Source organism: Marmota flaviventris, chromosome 7 (genome assembly GCF_047511675.1).
Source record: "Marmota flaviventris isolate mMarFla1 chromosome 7, mMarFla1.hap1, whole genome shotgun sequence".
Classification (NCBI taxonomy): domain Eukaryota; kingdom Metazoa; phylum Chordata; class Mammalia; order Rodentia; family Sciuridae; genus Marmota; species Marmota flaviventris.
The window spans coordinates 13,330,224-13,354,214 of NC_092504.1; the positions used below are offsets into that span (position 1 = coordinate 13,330,224).

The 23,991-nt window shown below is 36.9% G+C and overlaps 1 protein-coding gene across 7 annotated transcripts in view; it reads right to left on the reverse strand.

Annotated features, from left to right (window-relative positions):
- The window catches only part of Lcorl (ligand dependent nuclear receptor corepressor like), a 140,112-nt gene extending 118,801 nt beyond the window's left edge, over positions 1–21,311 (reverse strand). For all 7 annotated transcript variants that reach the window (XM_027939213.2, XM_027939206.2, XM_071614184.1 and 4 more), the window contains exon 1: positions 21,023–21,311. In XM_027939213.2, the coding sequence (XP_027795014.1) occupies positions 21,023–21,179 (157 nt within the window). In that variant the 5' untranslated portion in view covers positions 21,180–21,311. The remainder of the gene's footprint in view (positions 1–21,022) is intronic.
- Positions 21,312–23,991: the final 2,680 nt, after the last annotated feature.

Consider the following 23,991-nt stretch of genomic DNA (forward strand, 5'->3'; position numbering starts at 1 on the left):
TCCTCATCTGGAGGCATGGGAAAAATTCTGATTCCTTGTTCATTCATTGAATTCTGTTGTTAGGTCTAGGGCCATGCCACCCTGAACACGCCCTCTCTTGTCTGAATTCTGTTGTTAGCAGAATTTAATTTCTTATCAATACAAAGGAAGTCCCTATTTCCTTGACATAAGTCAAGGGCCACCCTTAGTTCCTAGAGATTACCTTTACTTCTTGATATACAACTTCCCCATTTTCAAGTCAGCAACTGTATATAGAAGTTTGAATATCTCACTTCCCTTCTACCACCAGCAGGAGAAAACTCTCTACTTTTAAAGAACTTGATTAGGTCAGGCCCACCCAATAATCTCCCTCAAGTCAACTGTGCCTTATAATAACCTAATCACCAGTCAGATGGTGGGAATGGGTAGGATATTGGGTAGTGGCTGGGCAGACTATCTTATAAGTCTGTCTACCATATCATAATAGATACTTTCAATAAAGTTCACTATTAATGATAATGGCTATAAATTTCCCTATTAATTCCCATTTTGTTATGTTTTAATTTTTTGGTCCTATTTCTTTTCAAATATAATTAAAATTACATTACTATTACCTCATAATATTCTAATAAAGAGAATACACTAGGATAGAAAAAATATACCAACTCTGAAACTTTCTTCTTGCTCACTTATGCTTAAATTTTAACATTACCTTTTTAAAAAATATTTTTAGTTGTAGATGAACACAATATCTTTATTTTATTTATTTTTATGTGGTGCTGAGGATTGAACCCAGTGCCTCTCACATGCTAGGCAAGCACTCTACCACTGAACTACAACTCCAGCCCTTAACATTACCTTTAATCTGTGGTTTCTTTGTAGGAATCTCTGTAAGGTACTTGTTTGTTTTGTGAACCTTACACCTTACTTTATTTAAAATTACATGACACAGCAAAAAAATAATAATAATACACTTGACTGAGTCAGGTAAGCTGTAATATCTTTAAAGAGAATGAAAAAATTAATGTACAGTATCAAGTCAAACCACCATAGAATGAATGTATGAATGCATCCTCTTCCATCTGAATAACTTGAGATGTGACCTTCCGAAAAATAACTAGTTTTAAGTTGTACATTCAAAAATTACTAAAATAGTCACTCTTGCTTAAAAAAATAAGCATCACAATACATTCTAACATTTTCTTTCTCCATCCTTTAGACTGAATAGACTCTTGTAGACTATTCACCAAAAATATGGTCCAGCTTTCGCCTAGAGTATAAAAAGCTGGAAAGAGAATCATTCTCAACCCAACAAGAAAAAGCTGAATAATTTACAAAGTTACTAACTTAAATCTGTTGGTACTAACTTAAAATGTATGAAGAAGACAAATGCCTCCAAAGAAGAAGTGAAAGAGTATGGAAAGAGCACCATCATGGAAGTGGGTTAGAAGTATTAAACTAATATTTTAAACAAATTGGTAATGAACAAGTGTGAATTTGTTCATATATGAGAGTATAGAACCACTGGGAACTGCAGATAGCCAGTCTTCAGCTCTTTACCATGAACCTCACCAATCGCTGATAAGAAAGTGAAATAATAGCAGGAGACAGGACATGCAGTGACATAGACCTTAGTAACTCAGGCCTACAAATACAGAGTCTGCCATTGTGGAGAAAGCCTAGGATGCTGAGTAATCACTAAGAGGCAAAAACTTTTAAGCTGCTTGTTATATAGCAGCAGACCATGACACTCCCAGAGCATAAGTGAATACCATCCATTTTGACTGGAGTAGGTAAAAAGTTTTATCTCTGAAGGAGAACAGTAAACTGTCCTGGACTTAGAAGGATATCTTCTACAGCATGACAAAGGGCAAGATCTCTGAGAAAACCCTACTCCCAAGACCCAAGAATACAAAGACTGCCTAAAATTGAGGCTGAATGAGAAATTCTTATCCCAGCCCTGACTAACAGGCTTACTACTTAAAGAGTAACAAGCAATAACAACTTACCAGTGGTGAAAAGACAAATGCTTGACAAGACCCTCTAAGAGGTGCAGGGCAGAGGGAAGGCTAAAGATTAAAGTGGAACAACAACACTGAGGGAAAAAACCCTGAATAAAATGACTATCACCCTAAGTAACATCAAAGGAATAGTTAACATCAGAGACATTTGAAGCTGATAAAGGTAACTAAAGAAACAAAATCCAAAGGCAGTTAAACTCCTGACTAGATAGACTTGGTCCTTGATACTCTAACAGCCTAGAAGCATAAAATACATGATTTCCAGACATAAAAGCTATTCACCTCAGTGCCTCCTGTTCTACATACTATATCTGACAATTGTTCAAAATAGAAAATTTTTTAAAAACTCACTACCAAGAAACTAAAGATCTACACAAACCTTACTCAGACATAACACAGATGACATATCAGCAAAGGACTTTAAAATAAATAACTATGATTAGTTTGATAAAGACTTATGAGGAAAAGTGAGCAACATGCATATATATAAATAGGGAACGTCAACACAGAAACTATGAGAAAGTCAAATGAAACTTCTACACACAAAAACACAGTAAAAGGGATGAAGAATATCTTCCAAAGGTTCTTCAGTAGGCAAGGAAAGAACCAGTGAATGTTAAAGTAGGTCAACAAAATGTATCCAAACTGAAACACTACAGAGTTAAGGGGGCAGGGGTGTCTAAAGAACTATGAGAAAATATCAAATTGTCTACTATAAATATAACTAGAATTCCAAAAGGAAAAGAGAAAAAGAACTGAACAAAATATTGAAAAGATAGTAAAAAAAAATGAAAAATTTCAAATCACAGATCCAAGAATCTCAGAAAACACTGAGCAAAATACTTAAAAAAAAAAAAAAAATCTTGAAAGCAACAAGAGGAAAAAGAGGACAAAAGTAAGAACTACAGCATATCTCACATCCCAAACTATGCAAGCCAAAGACAATGGAGTGACATCATTAAAGTGTCAAAATAAATCTGACCCAACATTTTATGCCCAACAAAATTTATCTTTCAAAAATGCAAGCAGAATGAAGACATTTCAGACAGACAAAAACTGTGAGAATTCATTATCAACAGATGTGCACTACAAAAAATACTAAAGTAAATTCTTCAAGCACAAAAAATATATTAACACACAAACATTAGGATCTGTACAAGGAAATTAAGATTCTGAAAAATGATTACAATGAAGGTAAAAATAAGACTTTCCCCTGTTTTTAATTGCCCTAAAAGAAAAATCTACTATCTAAAGCAAAAAATAGTTATAGGCTTATAGCATAGGTAGCGGTCTTTCACTTTTTTTTGGTGGGGGGGGGGGGTTCCTGGGGATTAAACACAAAGCTTCCAACATTCTGAGCACATGCTCCACCCAGCTGACAAACTGACTTTCAGAATGCTCACAGAATACTAAAAATCCCACAAACAAAAGCACAATACTGAGTGAACATAGAAAAACAATCCTAAAAAAAAAAAGCTTCTTGAGAGTAAATGTAATATGTTCACATGAACATGACATTTTATAGAAGAGTTCATATCAGATAATTCTAATCCCGTTCCTGGTAGGTGAAACTACATATACATATAGATGTGTGTGTACACTTGTGTAAATTAGAAGACGGTAAGAAGAAATGCCATTTTTTAATGAAAGATTAATAATTTATTTAGATTAGCCCTAATTTACCTAGCATAACCTCTCTCACCACTAGTTAATCTTCTACCTTATCCAGGCATTCTTATCCTCTCTCCATTTCTAATACTTTTGCTCATTCTTTATTAGTTTGCCTTTATTGGCTTCTACTTATTCTTCTCCCACTCTTCTTTTGCCTAATTCAAATTGTGTCTTTTACGAAAGCACCTCATTAAGCTATTCCTCATTAATATTCATTCTTCCTTAAATATCCATTTTACTTACTCATATCATCAATTTAAGTCTCTAAGCCTTTCCAACCCCAAGTGTTGCTAAACTCAACTGAGTTCAGAAAACTTGGTTATTGAAAATCATCCATTCCAAATCTGAATAACTGAAAAAAAATATACTAGGAAATAAATTATTTCCATAACCCATAAAGTAGCATTCTAATTTTTTTATCCAAATCTTTTCCATGATAGCCTCATATTGCTGGATGGATTAACAAACTTCAAACCAAATCAAAGCCAAAGTCATTATTTAAAAGAGCAAAATAAGGCAAAACTCTCTTTAGAAAAGGCAGCCAGATCTCTGGGTCTGAAAAATACAGTAATTAAATCTATTATAAATAGGCCAGAGGGAAATGTGTCTTTTGTACAATTCCTGTAGTATAAGGTGTACCCTGGACAAAAAGTTGAAGACCTTCCCCATTTAAATCTTTTCTACCTGTAAACTTACTATTTACTTTTACACACACTCCTAGATTGCTGGTTAAGTCTGTTTTAAAATCTGATTAAATGTATGCAATTATTCTCATTCAAGTAACAAATCTGAAAATTCTGACCTACATAATAAGTGAAATGACTCAAGTCTTTTCTTACAGCCACAATTACTTCTTCAGTCAGTACTGAGAAATCAATTTAAGAATCTGAAAGACACATTACACATTAGAAAAGGACAGCAGCGTATATGAAAACAAGAGAACTTGATATGCTCAAGAACAACACTATGCAAGAGAACGTTCTGTAATGACAAAAAAAGATCCAAATTTGTGCTATACAATAGGTGAGGAACTGAATTTTTATTTAGTTTTAATTAATTTAAATCCTAAACAGCAATGTCTAGAAATTTTTTAAAAAGGCAGAAGTAAAGAATGTGATCTGAAAGAAGGACAATATAAAAGGCTGGAGACATGTGCAAATACGGATCCCGAAGGGCAAAGCACCCAGTGCCAAGTAATCATTTTTATCCTGAGAGCTGGAATGAGACATGGAAGCCCTTTAAGTAGACAAGAAACAGGATTATTTTTGCACTCAGAAAAGATCACTCAAGCAGCAAGTGGAAAACAGACTGAAATAGGAAAAGAATAAAAATAATAGATAGAATGCTTGCCGAAACACATCAGAGAAAAGACAAGAACACAAATTTATGTGCTACAAGTTTACCTAACAGCAAAGATATGGCTTTGAGATATATTAATACAAATAATGGAAATAACTTAGTAACACAGCTTCATTATTTTGAGGCAGGAATGAGAGTACTAAAGATTTCTGGCTTGAGAAATAAGGGTGGATAAATACTGAGAAAAAAAATCTATGAGATGTTTTCGTGTTTTGCTTTTATTTGAGTAGCACACAAAAAAAATTAGTTCATGTTTGGTTAGATATGTGAGCATGAATTAAATAAATATACCCAGAGGCAGAAACACAGGCATATGTCTATGGAATATACTCATTTTCCAATTAAGTTAATGAAAATAAGTTTTCTTCAAGTATCAAATTTAAAATGATCATTTAAAAATTTCTGTTTTATGGGGCTGAGGTTGTGGCTCAGCGGTAGAGCACTCGCCTAGCAAGTGTGGGACGCTGGGTTCAATCCTCAGCACCACATTAAAATAAAATAAAGGTACTGTGTCCAACTAAAAACAAAATATTTTAAAAAATTCTGTTTTAGTTGATGTCATCATACTGTTCTATAAATATTCTGTATTTCTATACACCAGAAAATTAATATCCCATTCATAACATACCACCCCCAACCACTGCCAATACTGGAACCTAAGAAAAGTCACCTTGCATCTCACCTTAGACATTCACATATTGTCCTTCGACCACCATATATTCCAACCCTCATCCCCACCTCTAAAACACATCTGAATAACTACCACTCATTGTTAAAATATTTTCTAAGAAATACTGCTCCAGGCTGTGGTTGTAGCTCAGTGGCACATCTCGTGAGGCACTGGGTTTTCTCCTCAGTACCACATAAAAATAAAAAACAAATAAAATAAAGGCATGCTGTCCATCTACAACTATAAAAAATAAAATTAAAAATAAAAGAAATATTTTTTGGGGGGGGGGTATAAATAACCCAATTTATACTTTCATCTAATTTAATCTAGCTTTAAACCAGACTAGATCCATTGTTACATGCTTTATATTATATATAACAACTTATATTATTCCCTTTAGAGCACTAATCATAATTCTAATGAGTTATATGTAATTTTAAAATATTTCTCCTCAGTTTATCAATTATAAAACAAGTATTTGCATGTGTATCAAGTGTTCTAGATAGTGGTAATATACCAGTGAGTAAGAAGAGACAAGTATTCTGCCCTCAACTCGAACTAGGGGGAGGAGAGTCATTAAAATAAAAAATCACATAACTCCTTATTTGATATTTTTATCTGAAAAAATGTCACAAAATTCTGTAAGCTACAAGGAGGCGGGAACACATCATTTTGCTTGCTATTCCAGTCTCAGTGCCTGGCCCATGTAGGTACCCAAATATTTGTTGAAAATGTTTGATGGAAAAATTTCACTCTAGGACCTAAGACATTAGTTCTCAAAATAACTTTCAGAATGCAGCCCTATTTTTAAGTTAAAAACTGCCTGTTATTAATAATTACCTTTCTCACATCAAGTAGCTTTCTGAAACTCATAACCATTTATTTATTTATACCCTTTCTTGCTTAGTTTAGTGCTTTTCCTAGTTCTTTAATTTCAGCATAACCATTCCCTCTCCTCAGTGGTGCCTTACTATTCTGTTCAGTCTCTTCTTTCTGTAAACATACATCAGCTATATTTTCTGCTATGACTAAGGGACTACAGGAACTCTATTAATAAAGGTGTTTTTATTTCAAGGTCTTGAAGTCTCCCTATCCCCAAAATGAGTACATACATGGAAGTACTGGGTGGCATCTTGTGGGCAAAGCCATTCATTGATGGTGCTAAATGGCCAAAACGATCCCTTACAACAAAGAATTAGCCATCACAAAATGTCAAAACAGGACGTCATCAGCACTGCTATGTCTCATTCTATGCAAATCTAGTAGTCAAAAAAAAAAAAATCTAGCCTTATATAGAAACGAAGACAAAAATCTGGAATTAATAATATGCTTTAAGAACTTAGATTTGCTAAACATTTAAAATAAAGAGAAAACTCTATGTGTATCTTTTATGGAAGATACCTAATAAATAATATGTATCTAATTCTTCACATTGAATTAACTTATAGGAAATAGAATATGAATGCTTTATATTAGACTAATAGTAAAAGAAATCTATTTACCTGCAGAATGGAGGTAAGGGGACAGGACTGGCAAATGAAAGATGGGAATTTCAATTCCATCTGTCATATTTTATTCTTTTAAGATTGAAGTTACTTGGATATACATTATATTATTGTGTAAAATATTCAGAGGCCTTCTGTAATTACTAAATTGAAACAAAGTTTTATAATTCTAAATAATAAGTTTGCTACCTTAAAGATTAATTTTTGATGAACCATTCCCAGCACTGCAGAAAATTCAAAGTGCACTAGAATATCTCTGATTACTAAAGCTCCTACAATGGATATCAGAATCATTGTTTTAGTCAACTTTTATCATTTGGAAAACAAGACTATATTAACTTTGTTTAAAACTCTTCAACGAATCTCTACTACCTACAAGATTAATTATAATATTCTAAGACAGCAATACTCAAGATTATTATGAAAACCAAAGAATCAAATGTGTGTGAAACACATACTGGGCGCAAGCATTAATAGATGGTCAATAAATGTTAACTGCTATTATTATTATACTACCATTACTGTGCTACTGCACAGCTGTATGATGGTGGCCCTCAAGGTAGAATGACAAACAGAAAGCTATGGTATCCAGAGGGGGCAAATTATGTCAGACTTTCTAAGCCATATTGAATTTAGACAAAGGTCATTGGGGGATAAATAAAAAATAAAAAATTTTAGACAAATGTAAATTCTACCTTCATACTTAACAAGACAGAAAGTATTGGGCAAACCACTAAGTCTCTGTTTTCTCATATATAAAATGAAGATTAAAAACTGCACTATTTCATATGTAAAAATTAAGGGTGGTAATGCATATCAAAAACAGTACAGCGTCAGACACATGTTAAACAATAAATATTAGCTATCATTATTTCAAATGGGAATTTTTAGTGCTAAAAACTGTAGAATAATTTATGCATCACATACCATGTAATTTTAAGGATTGAAAATGATTAATTCAAGAAAACATACAAACTCATGACACTGCTTTTACATATTTGTGTTTTATATTTAACTATCTTACAAAAAATGTTTTATGTGTAGTAAAAATTTTGTTTTTCCAATCACATGGCCTACGTGATGTCCATCACTCTTAAATTCTTTAATTAGTATTTCCTTACAAAGGTGTTCTCTTTTGAAAACCACCACTAAATTCATGGAATTAAGAATGACATTATATTCACTTCTCCTTCACCCTTCTCAGCAACAACATAGGGTGGGTATATACATTTGTATAGGTATATACACATGTTTATTTCTACAGTTCTGTGTGTGTGTGTGTGTGTGTGTGTGTGTGTGTGTGTTGTGTTGTGTTCAAACCAATACCTCATTTCCAACCCTTCAGAGAGCATTCTAGTTTTTTCTGCTTTCATATTTCCAAATTCCATCTCAGCCAATGAGAAATCTAGCTCCCACTGTCCTTAAAACTTATTTTATCAGTTTCCCTATGCATAAACAACCTCTCAATATTACTGTTTCCCATTCCCCACATGGACACTTCTCATTATTCTTCTTGGTCCCAATTTTTTACCCTTTCCCTTACCCCATATGTATAATCTCCTCATTCTGCTAAGGCTGATATCTATTCCTCATGCCTGGCACTCCTACAAGAATATCCTCCCCACACCCACCCTCAGGCTCTGATCTCCCAGCTTGCACTGACCCTCTGATGAGATCACTTCCTATCCCCACACTAGAAGCCTGACTCCTTGCACTTAATGACACATCATGTTCACTGCTATTGGTGAATTACTATTGACACCCTGTACTCAGACACCTCCATTCATGGACTCTTCTTCCTCAACCGACCTGAACCTTGATATACTCACATAAGACTGCAATCCTATGATACCATCCTACTCCCCTGCTACTTGCTGGGTCCCTGACAGTTCATGCAGGAATACATCTTACCCAAGTCCATGCCCTACTCATTTTGTTACCTGTTCCATTCTGAACACCCCTCACTGGGACCAACAGAACCTCCCCATTTCCAGGCCACACTTCTCACAGATACCATACTCAACCTGCTTAGATTCTAATACTCTGCAATTGCAAGTCCTCCTATGTAGATGTACTCCTTGCCCTCAGATTCCACTAACACATTAATCCCATCAGGCTGATATCCTATATCTTCTCGAGTACATGCTGCCACCCGCACACTGTAACCAGGGTGTGGACACCTACCCCTGCTTGGTTCCACTTGATAGTTTTGATACTGAATTATTCAGAAAGGGAAGAGAAAGAGGACAAATAACAACAAATGATGATACTTTCAAAAGAAGTATAAGTGAATAAACTGTGCAAGCACCTATAATCAAGCTAATTAAAATAATAATCTATTTGTCAAAATACAGTCTGCCCTCGATATACATGAAGAATTGGTTTAAGGACCCCAACCCCATACCAAAATCTGCAGATGCTCAAGTCCCTTATATAAAATGGTACAGTTTTTGCATATAGTTTACATACATCCTCATGTATACTTTAAATCATCTCTAGATTACTAATAATATCTAAAATGTGATGTAAATAGTTGTTATACTGAATTATTTAGTGAATGACACCCCAAAAGTCTTACATGATCACTACAGATGCAGTTTTTTTCCCCCCAAATATTTTTGCTCCAAGGTTGGCTGAATCAACGGATGGGGAATCCACACACGGTTACACAGGGCCACCTCTACCTGCTTTTTTCCCACCCAAAGAAGAACACTTTCTAGTCTTGTATACTAATTCTTTCTAAATTTAAAGTTAATTGAAAGTTATGATACAGAAAGGAGATTTGTCTCTTTTCTAGACAAACATGCATTTTACCTACATATCCTACTTACGCAGTTAATTTTTAAAAATTAAGGAAGAAAACAATAATTTTAAATTGAAAGTTTAAAAAATATAATTGTTTCAAACACTATAGAATTAAATATTCCATATTTTGCCACATAATCATTGCCACTGTATTAAGGTACATCCACAAATATTCCATGCATCCTAACTTTGCAAGTTTAGTAATAAGAGTTTTTTTAAGTAATACTGAAACATTTCTTTAAAAAGCTTCTCATAACGGTTGCACCCCACTTCTCTTCCAAAGAAAGAAAGAAAAAGAAAATGGCATCAAATCTGCAATAATTATGCACTAAACTATGGTTTTTAGAAAATATTCAGAATATGGAAGTTTGATTATTTTCAGTATAGGAAGAGTTATATTGTTTATAGTACACTTACTAACAGATATAATCCTACAAAAAAGTCTTAATAGCCCTGTTAGAGGCATCACAACACCTTGCTCCTGGTTTCTTTGAGAAAGGATGCTTCAGAAGCACAATCTGAGTCTCTTTTCACCTTTAGGAAAGTGAAGTGATTTTTCTGATAGTTGATTCTGAAATTAATAACTGAGCAGACAAGTTCACTTGGTTCCGCTCCTCTTGCCCTTGGGAATAAGCTATTCAGAAAGAACATATCTGTAGAGAAACCATATTTCACTGACAGTGTAAGTCTGTCTAGACCAGCTCACCTGACTATTCGTCTAACCTAGCCTCTATTAGTAATAGCAATACTATCTGGGCTTCCATCTTCCTCCTTTTTCTTCATTTCTCAAATTGTTGAAAGTCCAAAATGAAAGGTACCACCTAAAAGTACTTCAGCCATACAGTGTATTAACTGATTTACTGAAGAAAAAACTGCTTATTTCCCCAGTTTTGACTTAAAGGGACTGCTTCAATTTGAGCTTCTTTAAACTACTGCAAACAAAAAACCCTCAAAACTGAACCAACAACAGATGTTCCAAATGAAAATAAAGCTGACTTATCTGATCATGCTTATTATCCATTAAAAAAAAAATAAAAGGCTCATAATGTCCTCCCTGTAAAGGTCATAATTTATACTTTCTGTCCCACTTCTTACTCTCATCCTATACTTCAGTAATACATACTACAGTGCTAAGTATCTTCTGAACATATCATTAATATTACCCCTCTGTTCCCTATACTACTTTTCTTGCTGGATATTTTAACTCAAAGATCATCAAACTATGACCTGCAAGCTCAATCCACCTACTTTTTAAAGTAATTTTTACTGGAACACAGCCATGCTCGTTCATTTAGGTATTGCTTTTGCCCTACAAAGCAGAGGCAAGTAGTTATAATAAGAGACCAGATAGCTCTTGGGAGTGAGCTATCCAGAGAGGACATATCTGCAGCGAGCTCATATTACACTGTACTTAGGACAGTGTACTTAGGATGGATGAATAAGTCTGTTATGCCTGCCCACCTGTCTATTCCTCTAACCTAGCAAAGCCTAAAATATTTACTAACCAACCTTTTACAGATGAATTTACCAATCCCTGCTTTCATTCAATCCTTTAAAGCCTAGTTATTTTGAATCCCTCAAGTCAAAATTAACTGTTCCCTTCTCAGTCTTTCCATTATATTGTATCAAGTCTAATATTTAACATTCCTAATGCCTGTGAGCTCTTTTAAAAGCCAGGTCTAAACAGCAACCCAGGGTAAACAGCATGCTTTTTGACCCAACCCACAGTTCCTGCCTTGCCATACAATAGAATTCCCACAAAAGCTTTTCACATTCTTTAGGAAAGTACTTTGGAAGAAGCTTCTGCCCTTTTCTCTACTCCTCCCAAAGGAAGAAGAAATAACTAATATCTGGATAGTTTGTGCCCTAGTGGGATACATTAATGTTTTTAAAAGTCATTTTTCAATCACGGCCAACCATTCTGGTCACTCTGACTCACTGGGGTAGAGTTCATTATTTCAGAAAAGCCCTGCAGCTCCAGTTGCACTGTGCTTGACAGGTTGCTAAGTTCAATTCAGGGGGCTAGATAGAAAGGAAGCATGATATCCACTTCTGATCTCATTTCCAAGTTCTTCAATGCAACATTACCATTAAAAAGCTAATATTTCAATCCCTGATTCCTAAATTTATTGCCATTTTGGAAGACAGTAAGGAAAAAAAATAGAATTATACCCTACTCAAATAGCATACAGTAGGACTTAAGATATATGAAGATTGACAACAGTAAATTAATTGAAAAAAATTCCTTTAAAATATATAATGCATCTATGCCACATATACCATACATTAATGATTAACTTGATTAGGGAAATATTTGTTGAAAATAAAGATTAAAAATTTAGAGTTCATATTCAGTGATTCAAGCCCAGTTCATCATATTTTTTTGTCTAATATATATATGTCTCAATATTCTGTTGTTATCAGCTCTTGGTTTAATTAAATTCAACATATAAAAGAATCATGTGTATCACTTATTCAAAAAAAAGTATTCTCCATCCTACTTAGTATTAGAAATGGTATCTCCCATCTGAAAAACAAACATCTTTGTACCGCATATGACTCCAATTACTGCTTCATTTATGTTTCTTCCTCAAAACAGCTCTTAATGATTAGTCTACAAATATTATCTCCACTTGAACATACCTTTTATTAAAATATTTTTAGTTGCAGATATTTTTATTTAGTTTAAATAAAACCTTTTATTTATTTATTTATTCTTTTATGTGGTGCTGAGGATCAAACCCAATGCCTCATACATGCTAGGCAAGTGCTCTTCCACTGAGCTATAACTCCAGCCTTTCCACTTGAACATGTTAATCACTTTCTGACCTATTACAATATGGTTTTCATCTCCACCACTCTGCTGAAATTCATCTAGTCAAGGTTACCTAGAACATTTATGTTGCCAAAAATTATGTATGCTTCTGTTTCACCTATATACCTAAATCTCATCAACATGTAACAATCCTTATTTAAATGTAAAATTCTTTTCTTATATATTGTAACAGCACGCTCTCCTAATTTTAATACTCAGCCAAAGGCCTTGCTTGCCAATACAAAGTTCAGTGCCTTACTTTGAGGTTTTTCTTCTATCCAAGGAATTTAAAATTCTCTTAGGTGTAGTTGAGTTCTCACTATTTATACTACATTATATCTCTAGGTAATCTCATCTATTTCTATGGATTTAAATATCATCTTTATGCTGGTAATCCCATAACATATATATTCAGCACAGAAACTACTGCACATATTTTAACACATCTCATTAAAACAAAATTAGCAAACATTTGAGGGTAGATATTACCTTAGATTCACAGAACTCCATCTGAAAGATGAAATGACTTACACCAACAATCATAATGATAGAAGTTAACAAGGACCTTTCTACCATTTATGAAAACTTAGTAACTAATAATAAAAAAAAGAAAACTTAGTCCCTTGTCTCTCAAGAGTTCACTATGTAAATATAACAAATAACAGACAAAGCTACTTCTTGTAAGCACACTATGCACACACTCATCAGAAAAGAACTAGCCAATAAGTACTTTAGGTTGCCACTGAATTTTAAAGGTGACTGAGAATGAAAGCAGAAGATATGATTTAAAAGTAAATGAAAAAGCTCATGCTACCTGAATAAACTAGACGGACAAATAAGACAGGATACTCTAATAGCATGACCAATTAGTTGAATGTGGTCAATAGTTTTTAGTTGACGGAAAAAAATAGACAGATGGGAAATATTAATACTTTGTAAACTATGAAATCAAAGCAGCTATTTCAAGCAATGAATTATAGCATGATTTAAGTTACACTAGAAGATAGTAAAATCAGCAAAGCAGATACTGATATAAACCAGAATCTCCTGAATTGTCCAAGTGCTTACAACATCAAAAATAAATAAATAAATAAATAAAATAATAGAACCCATGAGATATTGTAAGGAAATTAGTAACTTGGCAACAGATTAAAGTAAAAAAAGAAGAAGCAAATATAAGCAGGATAGGGTTGCTGCCAATTATGGGAAACCATACGAAAAGAAAAGAGATGAGAGACAGAAAAATTATTCCTAACAAACAATTTTCTAACAAATTTTTAAAATTTTTTTTAGCTTTAATAAAGAAAAAAAGTGCTATTCTTCAGATGCAAAGATGTCATTATTTTGTTAATTAGTTTTCTAGTATTAGTATTCTGGGTCTATTCACTTTTTTTTTTTTAATCTAAACTCTGTTGTGAATAAAAACCTTTGAAAGTATTTCTTGATTATAGATTCAGCCCTAAGTATGAACTCATTAAAGTTAAGTGACTTGTCAAAATTTTAGAGCCACAATTTTGGTGCTCTAATTGCTATCTATCAACCATGAATGTTAGCCACATGCTAGCTCCTTATTTTATCACAGGGTCATGTCATGATCATAATCTGGCACTAAAGTACTTGGAACTCTGATATTACCCTACAGCTGGACAAAATTGTCTAACTCAAAGCCTACTATATAGTAAACGATCGACTATCTAATGACTATCTCATGTAATTTACTGAGGAGTACGTTGTTTACCTTCATGAACGTGTGGCTGACTGGGAGCTATTACTTATTACTGCTGTCTGGCAACTTAAAAGTATCATACTATATATCACTAGCCAAAGAAAGATCAAAATTTAAAATTCCAATTGTTTCTGCTAAATAATATTACTTTTGTATCACTATAAAGCAAAAAAAAACATCATAAGTGGGGCCACTGTAAGTCAAGGACTGTCTGGATACCAAAAGGAAAGAGTGTAAACAAGAAGGAAAAGAAAGGAACTCCACATATGCAGAAAGTAGGACATTTTAATTGAAAGATTAGACTTACTAATGAGGAAGAAAAAGTTACATAACCAAAAAAAAAAAAATCTATATACCTTTGTTGCTCCTCCCAAAACTGTACTGTGGTAGAAGAACTGTAGATCAGAGTTTAATGTCAGAAAAATCAGAGGAATGTGGATACACATAATAGCAACTTATTATGTGCAACAGCCATTCATGGAGGAGGGCAAACCTGTAGTCAATCAAGGGAAGTAGCATGGACACAAAGACATGGCACAATAAAGAATGAGACTATATTACATTAAGACCAGTGTACAGCCCATATCTAACATCTGTAAAAAAACAAAAAAATTCACTCACAACTTGGTTTCAAAGATGGCAGAACTTTAGACTTCCAAGTATGAAATGATCCAGAAGTACAGACAATTTTAATAATATGTACAAAATTCATCAATATACCTATTTTACAGAGAAACTTGAAGATATGTCTTAACCATTCAACTGGTCATCAGCACCATGGATTCCATTTGTCTAATGCATGTTATTAAATAGTACCACAATTTACATCTTTTTAAAAAGATAACATATTTGCTGATGTTTAAAAAAACAGTTGTAGAGCCAACATTTTTGGTACTTGACCCATACATACCAGTACTACCCATCAATCCAAATTTCTAAGTAAATCTACTCTTCTGGGATTTATAAAACAATAGCAATAATACAGGGACAAGTTAATAGTAAGATAAAAGAGCAAGAGGCAAGCAGCAGCCAGAAAGAATCAAGTTAATCAACATAAAGACTAACATAGAGAGTAAATACCAATAAATAATAGCTTCAAGATGATCTAGAGTACAGTATAGATTCTTTACATGAACTGAAACTAATCTTTTGTATTCAGCTACCACATAGCCAAAAGATTCCTTAGAATGTAGGAAGGCATAAAATGCTTTTTGGTTCCTTCAATGACAGCATTAAGCTAAGTGATACTCTGTGATTCTCAAACAATAATTTTATGGTTCCAAGTACTCTAGAAAAGAGATGGTTCCTGTCCTTACTATCTTTCAGCCAACATGTCCCACAATCTTTTAAAATTATTCCTCAGTATTCCCACCAGAAAGGATCTATCGATAAAACGTAAACTCAAGCATGTAATAACAAAACAATAATAAAAGTAATAGTTAACATATTAAATGTTTTCTGTATGGAAAACACATATTAGCCTATATCAGTCTATATCAACACAACTAATTCTCAAACAATCTAATTATCTCCATTTTACAGATGAAATAACTCAAGTACAAAGAAGAATCTTGTCTATACCCTAAAACGTAACACTAGGATTCAAATACAAGAAGTCTAGCTCAAGAGCCCATTTTCTTATTTTCTGTTCTGTAATACCCAAGAAAAGAATTTGAAGAAAAAATAAATTAAGTTATAGGTTTGTTTACCATCATGAGATTTTAAGGTAAACGGTACACAGTAACCAAGAAAGGAAGTGCCCAATGAGGTAAACATTTACAACATGTGGCTAGTAAGCACCACTGAAATGTAGCCAGTCCAAAATGAGATATGCTATAAATGTAAAATACCCAATTTTGAAGGCTTACTTAAGAAGAGTATATAAATCAACTCATTAATAATTTCTATATGAGTAAATGTCAAAATGATAATATTTTGAATACACTGGATTAAATTAAATGTGCTTTTTCATGTGGCTACCAAAAGATTTAAAATATTTGGCTACCCTTGTATTTTTATGAAATGTAGTATTATGTAGGTAAGATTCTAGAGTTTATAAAATGATTCTAACCTAATCTTTGCCAACTTGTTTTGCTGTATGATCTCAGGAAAAACTGTTAACACTGATTATGAGCATTAGAAGAAATGGGGTTTTAAAATAGCCCTAAAATCTACTGCTCAATTTGAGTATCTAAATTTATTTTCCACTAAAAGAACAAATTACTTGGGACAAACAGCTGATGCTAGAGCTGGGACAAGTAAAGTACGTGAACCTGGAGACCACCATACACAGGAACCATCCTGATGAGGCTCCTGTTAGCCAAACCTGGTATATTTTGAGAATCAAAATGATGATAATGATAGATTAAGCCACTGAATATGAATTCATGCTGATTTAAAAAAACTGACTGAATAAACAAATAAGGGAGAAGAGAGGAAAGACTGATTTATGACAGAATGTCAACTTCTAATAACTGCTGAAGGAATGAAATTGGAAAATCATCAATAGATGCTGAAACTTGTGGGTAAAATTTTGATTGAGACTCTGACAACATCCTGTTATTCAGAATACTTTTCCATAAGCTGCATGTTAATTACAGAGAAATAAATAATAACTTTCAGGTTGGAATATACAGACCACCACGCTAACCAAATTTTCAAAGCTAACATCAACAACACTAGGACAAATCAACCTCATGAGCCTTAAGATATGATGTACTGAGAAGAACAAAACATCTCTTCAGTGGTATTCCTGCCAAATGCATAACCAATCTAATCATGAGAAAACAACAGACAAATTCAAACTGAGGCATATTCTACAAAATAACTGCCTGTACTTTTCAAAAATGTCAAGGTCAAGAAATAGGTTGAGGAAGTATTCCCAATTTGAAAAGACTGAAGAGATGTGATGATCAAATGTGGTGCATGATCTCAGAGTGGATCTTGTATTGGGTGGAAAGGGTTATAGAAAAAACAGATAAACAAGATTTGAACATAGATTATAAATTAGATAATAATATTATGTCAATACTAAATCTCACGGTTTTTAATAACTCACTCTGGTTAGATAAGATAATGTCCTTGTTTTTAGGAAAAATACATAAAAAAATTTAAGAGTAAAAAGGTATGATGTTTTCAAATTACTCACAAATTGTTCAGAAATACATATGTGAATATAAAGCAAGAATGATAAAGCCAAATAAAACAAAATGTGAAACAACTGGCAAAAATTGTTCCAATTTTTTTGTAAGATCAAAATTATGTCAAAATAGTTTTTCAAAATTGGCCTATCTCACAAATCAGATATTTTAATAACTCTACCAAAGTCTGGATGTTTTTAAATGTACTAATACATTTATTTTATTCTAGACTTAACTCTGTTAATTTTGACTCATCAGATAGTCATTTACATATTCCATAAGATTCAGGACTATGTCTATTATTGCTCATTATCATTCAAAGTACTATTTACTACATCCAATAAGCATGCAAACCTTTTTTAAAGTGAGCACACTCACATACTACATGATGCTTATAAACAAAGCATTAAATTATATAAAGCTCCACAATGAAAACAGAACCATTATTTGGGACAAAGAGGGATGACTCTCCATTTTTTAAAACAAAAAGCAGGAATGAATCAAAAGAGTGGTCAAAAACCTAAGTTAAAGAGATAAATTCCAAAATTAGAAGAAGGTAAATACCTCTTTTTTATAACGGGAGTCAAGCATTTTATCTTTACAATTAACTGTAAGCAGTCACTGACAACTACAATAACTTGCTTCTTTATAAATTTTGACTATATTAATAAAATTGAATCAATTACCTTAAAAGAGTCAAGGTAAGTGCTGAGATTCAAAACTTCTCTAGGAGTTCACTAAGTTGCTGTATAACCCTGAGAAGCAGCCTAACAATTTCTTATCTTACAAGTAAAACTTCTGGATCATTTCCCCCCGCCCAAAGGCAAAAAGGGTATTATGTTATAAAAATAATTTCAAGCAGTAATAGCAATGACTATTAAATATAGAAATATAAATTCACACATGCAAAAAAAATTGGCTTTTTGTAAATATGTTTACAAAGTAATGAATGTAAGCATATTAATAGCAAAAGTTGACTCAAAATAATTACACAAACTACTTTTAGACCATAAATAAGTATGACAGGACACACACACACACACACACACAAACCCAATCAACAAGTATATACCATGTTTAAAATGGTTCTATTGTTTATTTAAAAATAATGGTGACAAAAACCAAGTATGAGATAGGTCTCCTGACTAGAACTGAGACTATAAGAAACAATACAATTCTCAAATATAGGTAGAACCCAGGAAAAAAAATCTTTTCATGCACAATTATGTGTTATATTAAAAGAGTAGCATAGATTGTCTGTTAGATATACAGTATCAACTCAATTTTCAGTGTTTTCCAATATTACTTGAGTATTGAAGCAGGTAAGTCAGAAATATAATTGAATTCCCTTTTCCATCAAATTCGGTTAATTTTGTGTCTCATTAAAATTTGATTTTTTCAAAGGTACAAGTAGCTTTGTGATGCAAAGTCGCATCTGGATAAGCAAGAGAAAAACATACTCCCAAAATATTCTAAAATAAAAACTGACCAAAGACAACCTTAAATCACTGTATCCCTTGGCAAACATAGTATCGGCATGAGCCAATATTACAATGCTGTCATCCTACCTGATTCTACCTTAATAAACTCAACAATTTCTATGCAGTTTTTTTTTCAGCAGAAAAGATCTTCACATACGTAATAATAAAGATAGGTCCATTTTGTATTCAAAAAGAACAAATACCAACACACTTGGTATAAAGAATTCCCAGAGGTTTTTTAAGACTGAAATCACTTATGAACACTTGACTAAAGCTTTTTCCCTTAACTTCCTCAGATAACACCAAAACATATTTTATATAGATAAAATAAAACAGTACAGGTCTTAAACAGCACTTAAACGCCCCTCATCGGAGCAGTCTTCCTTCACGTACGTTTTCCTACAAGCATCCCATTCTGCAGGGCACCTTTCGGAATCGAAGTTGTCACTGGTGTAACCTAGGAGGACCTCCGCCCCACCAGTGAAAGCAGGAGAGATCTTAGGGAGCTAACCAAACAAACCTAGGGAGTGGGGAGGGGGAAGGGGCGCGAGGTGGCGCAAGAACAGATGAAAACAAGGTGAGACAGTTGTTTCCTTAAGGCACTAAGGTCACTCCCCAACTCCAAATGCCAATATTTACTGGCCAGCAGAAAAAGCGGGGCCATCGCCCACCGCTGACACAACGCAACCTTCCTTCCCACTCTCGGCACCCAGTCCCACCCACACCCCCGATACACAAACCAGCGCAGCTCGCCTGGCCCTACCGCTCCGGCCCCTCCACGCCCACCCACCAGCCTGCCCACCAGCTCCAGGCGCAAGTCTCACGCGGGCAAAAAAAGGCTGCTGCAAGGTGGGGAGCCCCGCCATCTCCCGCCACCCCGAGCAACCCACAGAACGAGAGCCCCTAGTCCAGAAGTTTGGAGCAAAGGAGTCGGACCCCCTCCCCCGGGAAGGCAGCCTGGCAGCTGAACCGGGCTGCGAGCCGGGGAGGGCGACGCGAGTGTGTGTGCAGGGAGAGTCCATCACATGACAGTGAAAGGACCGGAGTCGTCGGGGCGTCCGCGCGGAGGGGTGCGGGGGGGCGGGGGGGAGAGGGTGCCGTTGCCGTGGCAACACCCCCCCCGGCCGTCCAGACTTCCAAAGAGGGAGGAAGAACTTCAAATCCCAACCGTCAGCGCTCGAGCGGCTCCTTCTTAAAGGGGTACACACAGAGCCGCCGCCGCCACCGCCGAGCGCGAGAGGGCAGAGTTGGACGCCCCCCGCCCCTCGGGCGGCGCCCCCCGCCTTCGCCCCCCGCGGACCCACCCGCGGCCCCCGCCCCGCGAGCGCCCGGGGGACCCCCGGGTCCAGATCCCCGGGAACTCGGCCGCGTCCGCCAGCCCGGCCCCCGGCGACGAGAAGGGGGTGTGTGTGCGCTCGGCGGGGGCGCGGACCAGCCCGCCTTCCTCCCGCTGCCCTGCCCGCCGGCTCCCTTCGGCCAGGGCGCCGACCAGCCCGGCCGCTTCCCCCTCCTGACAGCAAGGACCGCTGGCGGCGATACGGGCACCGAGGAGTTTCGGCAAGAGCGCGAGCGAGTGGCTTCCTCCGGGCTCGGCGAGCGGGTCCGAACTAACAGTTCCCTGGGAGCCCGGGAGCCCAGAAGGCAGGCGACCGAGCGCGGACCGCGCGGGGCGAGGAGCCCCCGAGACAAAAGGCGAGCGCCGGGGCCGCCGCGCCGCCGCCGCTCCCATCTCTCTCCCCATTGAACTGACCCGAACCGGAGATTCAACTAAACCCCTCAGCCACAAACTCCTCGGGCTGCGGCAGCCGCCGCCGCACGGAGCCCGGGGCCCCGACCCGTGTCTCTCTTACCTACACAGTGCATGAGGCGGTGGCGCCAAGAGTCGAGTTCCCGCCGGAATCCTCTCCTCTCCGCCGCGCACCGAGGGCTCCGGCACTGAGCGGCGGCGGCGGCGGCGGCGGCAGCAGCGGCGGCGGCAGCGGCCATTCTCTCTCTTCCCTTGTCCATCTGCGTCCCGCGTCACGCGCCCTCATTTACATACGAGCGGCGCAGGCACGAGGCAGGGGCGCGAGCCCTCGGCGCGAGCCCCGGAGCGCGCGCCCCCCGGAGGGGGTTGATTGACACGTGTCACTACCTTCCCTCTGCCCTTCCCTCCCCCTCCCACCGCTCCCTCAGGGAGAGGCGGGGAGGGAGCCAGAGGAGAAGGAAGCAACCTGCCGCTTCCGCTGACCCCGCCCCCCCATCCACTCCTCTCTCCCCTCCTCCCCCGGAGTTTACTCAAGCGAGCCATACCGCTCCCGCCGCCCGCGAAAACCCTGAGCGGGAGCGAGAGACCCGGAGCCGAGCCAGGAACCCGCGTGCTAAAGGAGCTGACTAGCAACGCCTCCTTTCTGCCTTGGCGCTGGCCGTTCGGAGACTTCACTTCCCAGGCTCCCTTGCGCCCATGTCCCGAAGCGGAACTTGCGGCGTTGGCGCGGTGCAGGCTGGGCGTTGTAGTCTGGCCGAGATGAGCACCCACGGGTCCTCTAGCACGCTGTAGCTAGCCGAGTGGCCTTCGACTTCTTGGCGCAGGACCTAAGGTGGGCTTAAACTCCCACTCCCTACCCCCAGGATCTTACACTTCCGGCGTTGTCCAGACAGATGCGCTGCTTTAGCTTCCACAATGGAAGTGCAAAAATTGTTGGTTCTTGCAAGTGTGCTTTAAGTGTTGGAAACTTTGAGGGGTCACTGTCATCTTGTCACTACAGGGAAAGGGCAAGCCAACTATTCAGTTGCATCTGAAATAATTGCCAGACGTCCAGAGATGCCGCAGTGACTTCAGTTTCCAAGGTGAAGAGATCATTGCAAAGCGGAAATACTTGCTAGAATTAGGAAAAAGATGAAAGACTTTTCACCGAAAGTTATTTAAGGGAGAGGACGTAGCTGGCTGAAAACTCCAGGAGGGAATTTTTTATGATCTGCAAAATATAAACTCCTGGAGGGAAACCACCCCCTGAGACTTCTGTGCCTTGGCATCTTTCATTCGCCCTACCCTAGTACAGTGCCAGGATGTGGCATGATCAGCACTTTAAATTTGTTAAGGAGTGAATTCTGCGCTATGCTAAAGAAAATAACTTCTTCTGAGAGAAAGAAATTTTTTGGTTAAATTTAGACTTCAATTAGATTTTTACTTTTGCACCAGAGCGAGCATGCATTTATTTCTTGTATAGTTGCAGAGGGGCAAACCAAGGCTAAGCCACCCAAAGTTTACTGAGAAGTGTATTACTGGGAATTTATGCAGAAGTCTATGGGAAATATGTTTCTGAGTTCTGTATCACCCTCCTTGTTTTATGGCTTATCTTCATCTACCTTTCTTACCCACTCCGCGTGAAGAAGTATTGTTCGTCATTACCTCAGTAGTGAAGATGTGATTACACCTTCATAAAAGTCTTTTTTTTTTTTTTTCAAACAGTGACGTTGGAAATCTTACAAACACCTTTCCTAGAACAGTCACATTTGAGACAGGTGAAATCACTAGTGAAGGTGCTTTTGAAATTATAAGTGAATGGTTTCAGTTACCACTTCTACACATAAATTGCTAAGATGGTTAGACTTTGTAGGTTTCCTGATGGCTTCTGTAGTAGTCTTCATTAGTTAGGATGGAACACTTTGGTGCAGTCACAAAGGATCCAAAAATCTTAGTGCCTTAAAACAAACAAAACAAAATTTAATCTACACGTTCTTCTTCAGGGGTGAGGGACCTTCATTCCAGGTGGTTCTCACCAAGCAACTAGATGTTTAGGGAGGCTGGAAAGACTGGAACTTTCTTCCATGTTTGATAAGCAAAAGTACCAGGAGTCTGTTCCACTCATATTTCACTGACCAAAGCAAATCATATAGGTATCTCTATCTTCCAGGAGCAGGGGAGGTGCAATCCTATTTGCCCAGAAGAACGATAACTAGAATTTCTTAATGGAATAGCACCAAGGATATCACAATTCATCCTCTAGCCACTAATTTACAGTTAATTCTTTACACTACAAAATACATTCACTCCTATTACAAGTGAGACAATCTGAAAATTCTGTTCAGTAAAGCATTAATCTCGAAGTCCAGCATCTCTGTATTGCTTGGTAGGATATATTAACACTGGATAAAGCTTCTCTTGTTACAGAAACCTAAAAAGGCACAGTATCTATCCTCCCCCAATTATAGTTTACACACACACACACACACCCACACACACAAACACATTTAACAAATACTGGTGGGACGGGGACAAATTAACTATCTTAGTTCATTTTGTGCTGCTGTAACAAAATAACACAGACTAATTTATAAAAACAAATTTAGGAAATTCAAGACAATAATGTTTGCATCTAGCAAGAGCCTTCTTGCTGTGTCATCCTATGCAGAAGGGCAGAGGCAAGAGATTAAAAGGGTGAGCCAAACTCCCACTTTTCTAACAAACTCATTCTCAAGATAACAAAGTTAATCCATTCACTCTAACCTTTGAGACTCATTGCATCTTATTAGGTCCCATGTCCCAAGTCATCGCATGAGAAAGTAAGGTTCCAACATATGCTTTGTGTGTGTGTGTGTTGTAGGGGGCGGGGCACCTTCAAACCATCATACATTGGAAACATTCATATTTAGGAGTGGAAATAATGGGAGTCATATATCAAATATTTAGCAAATAGTTTACCATCAGTAACTAGCATGGATTGCCATCTTTCCAACCTCTAACAAGACTCCTTGCCACTACCTATTGGGCCTGTAAGATATAACTACATATTTTAATATTCTACCATAACTTTACCTTCTTCTGGGTATGAATTTC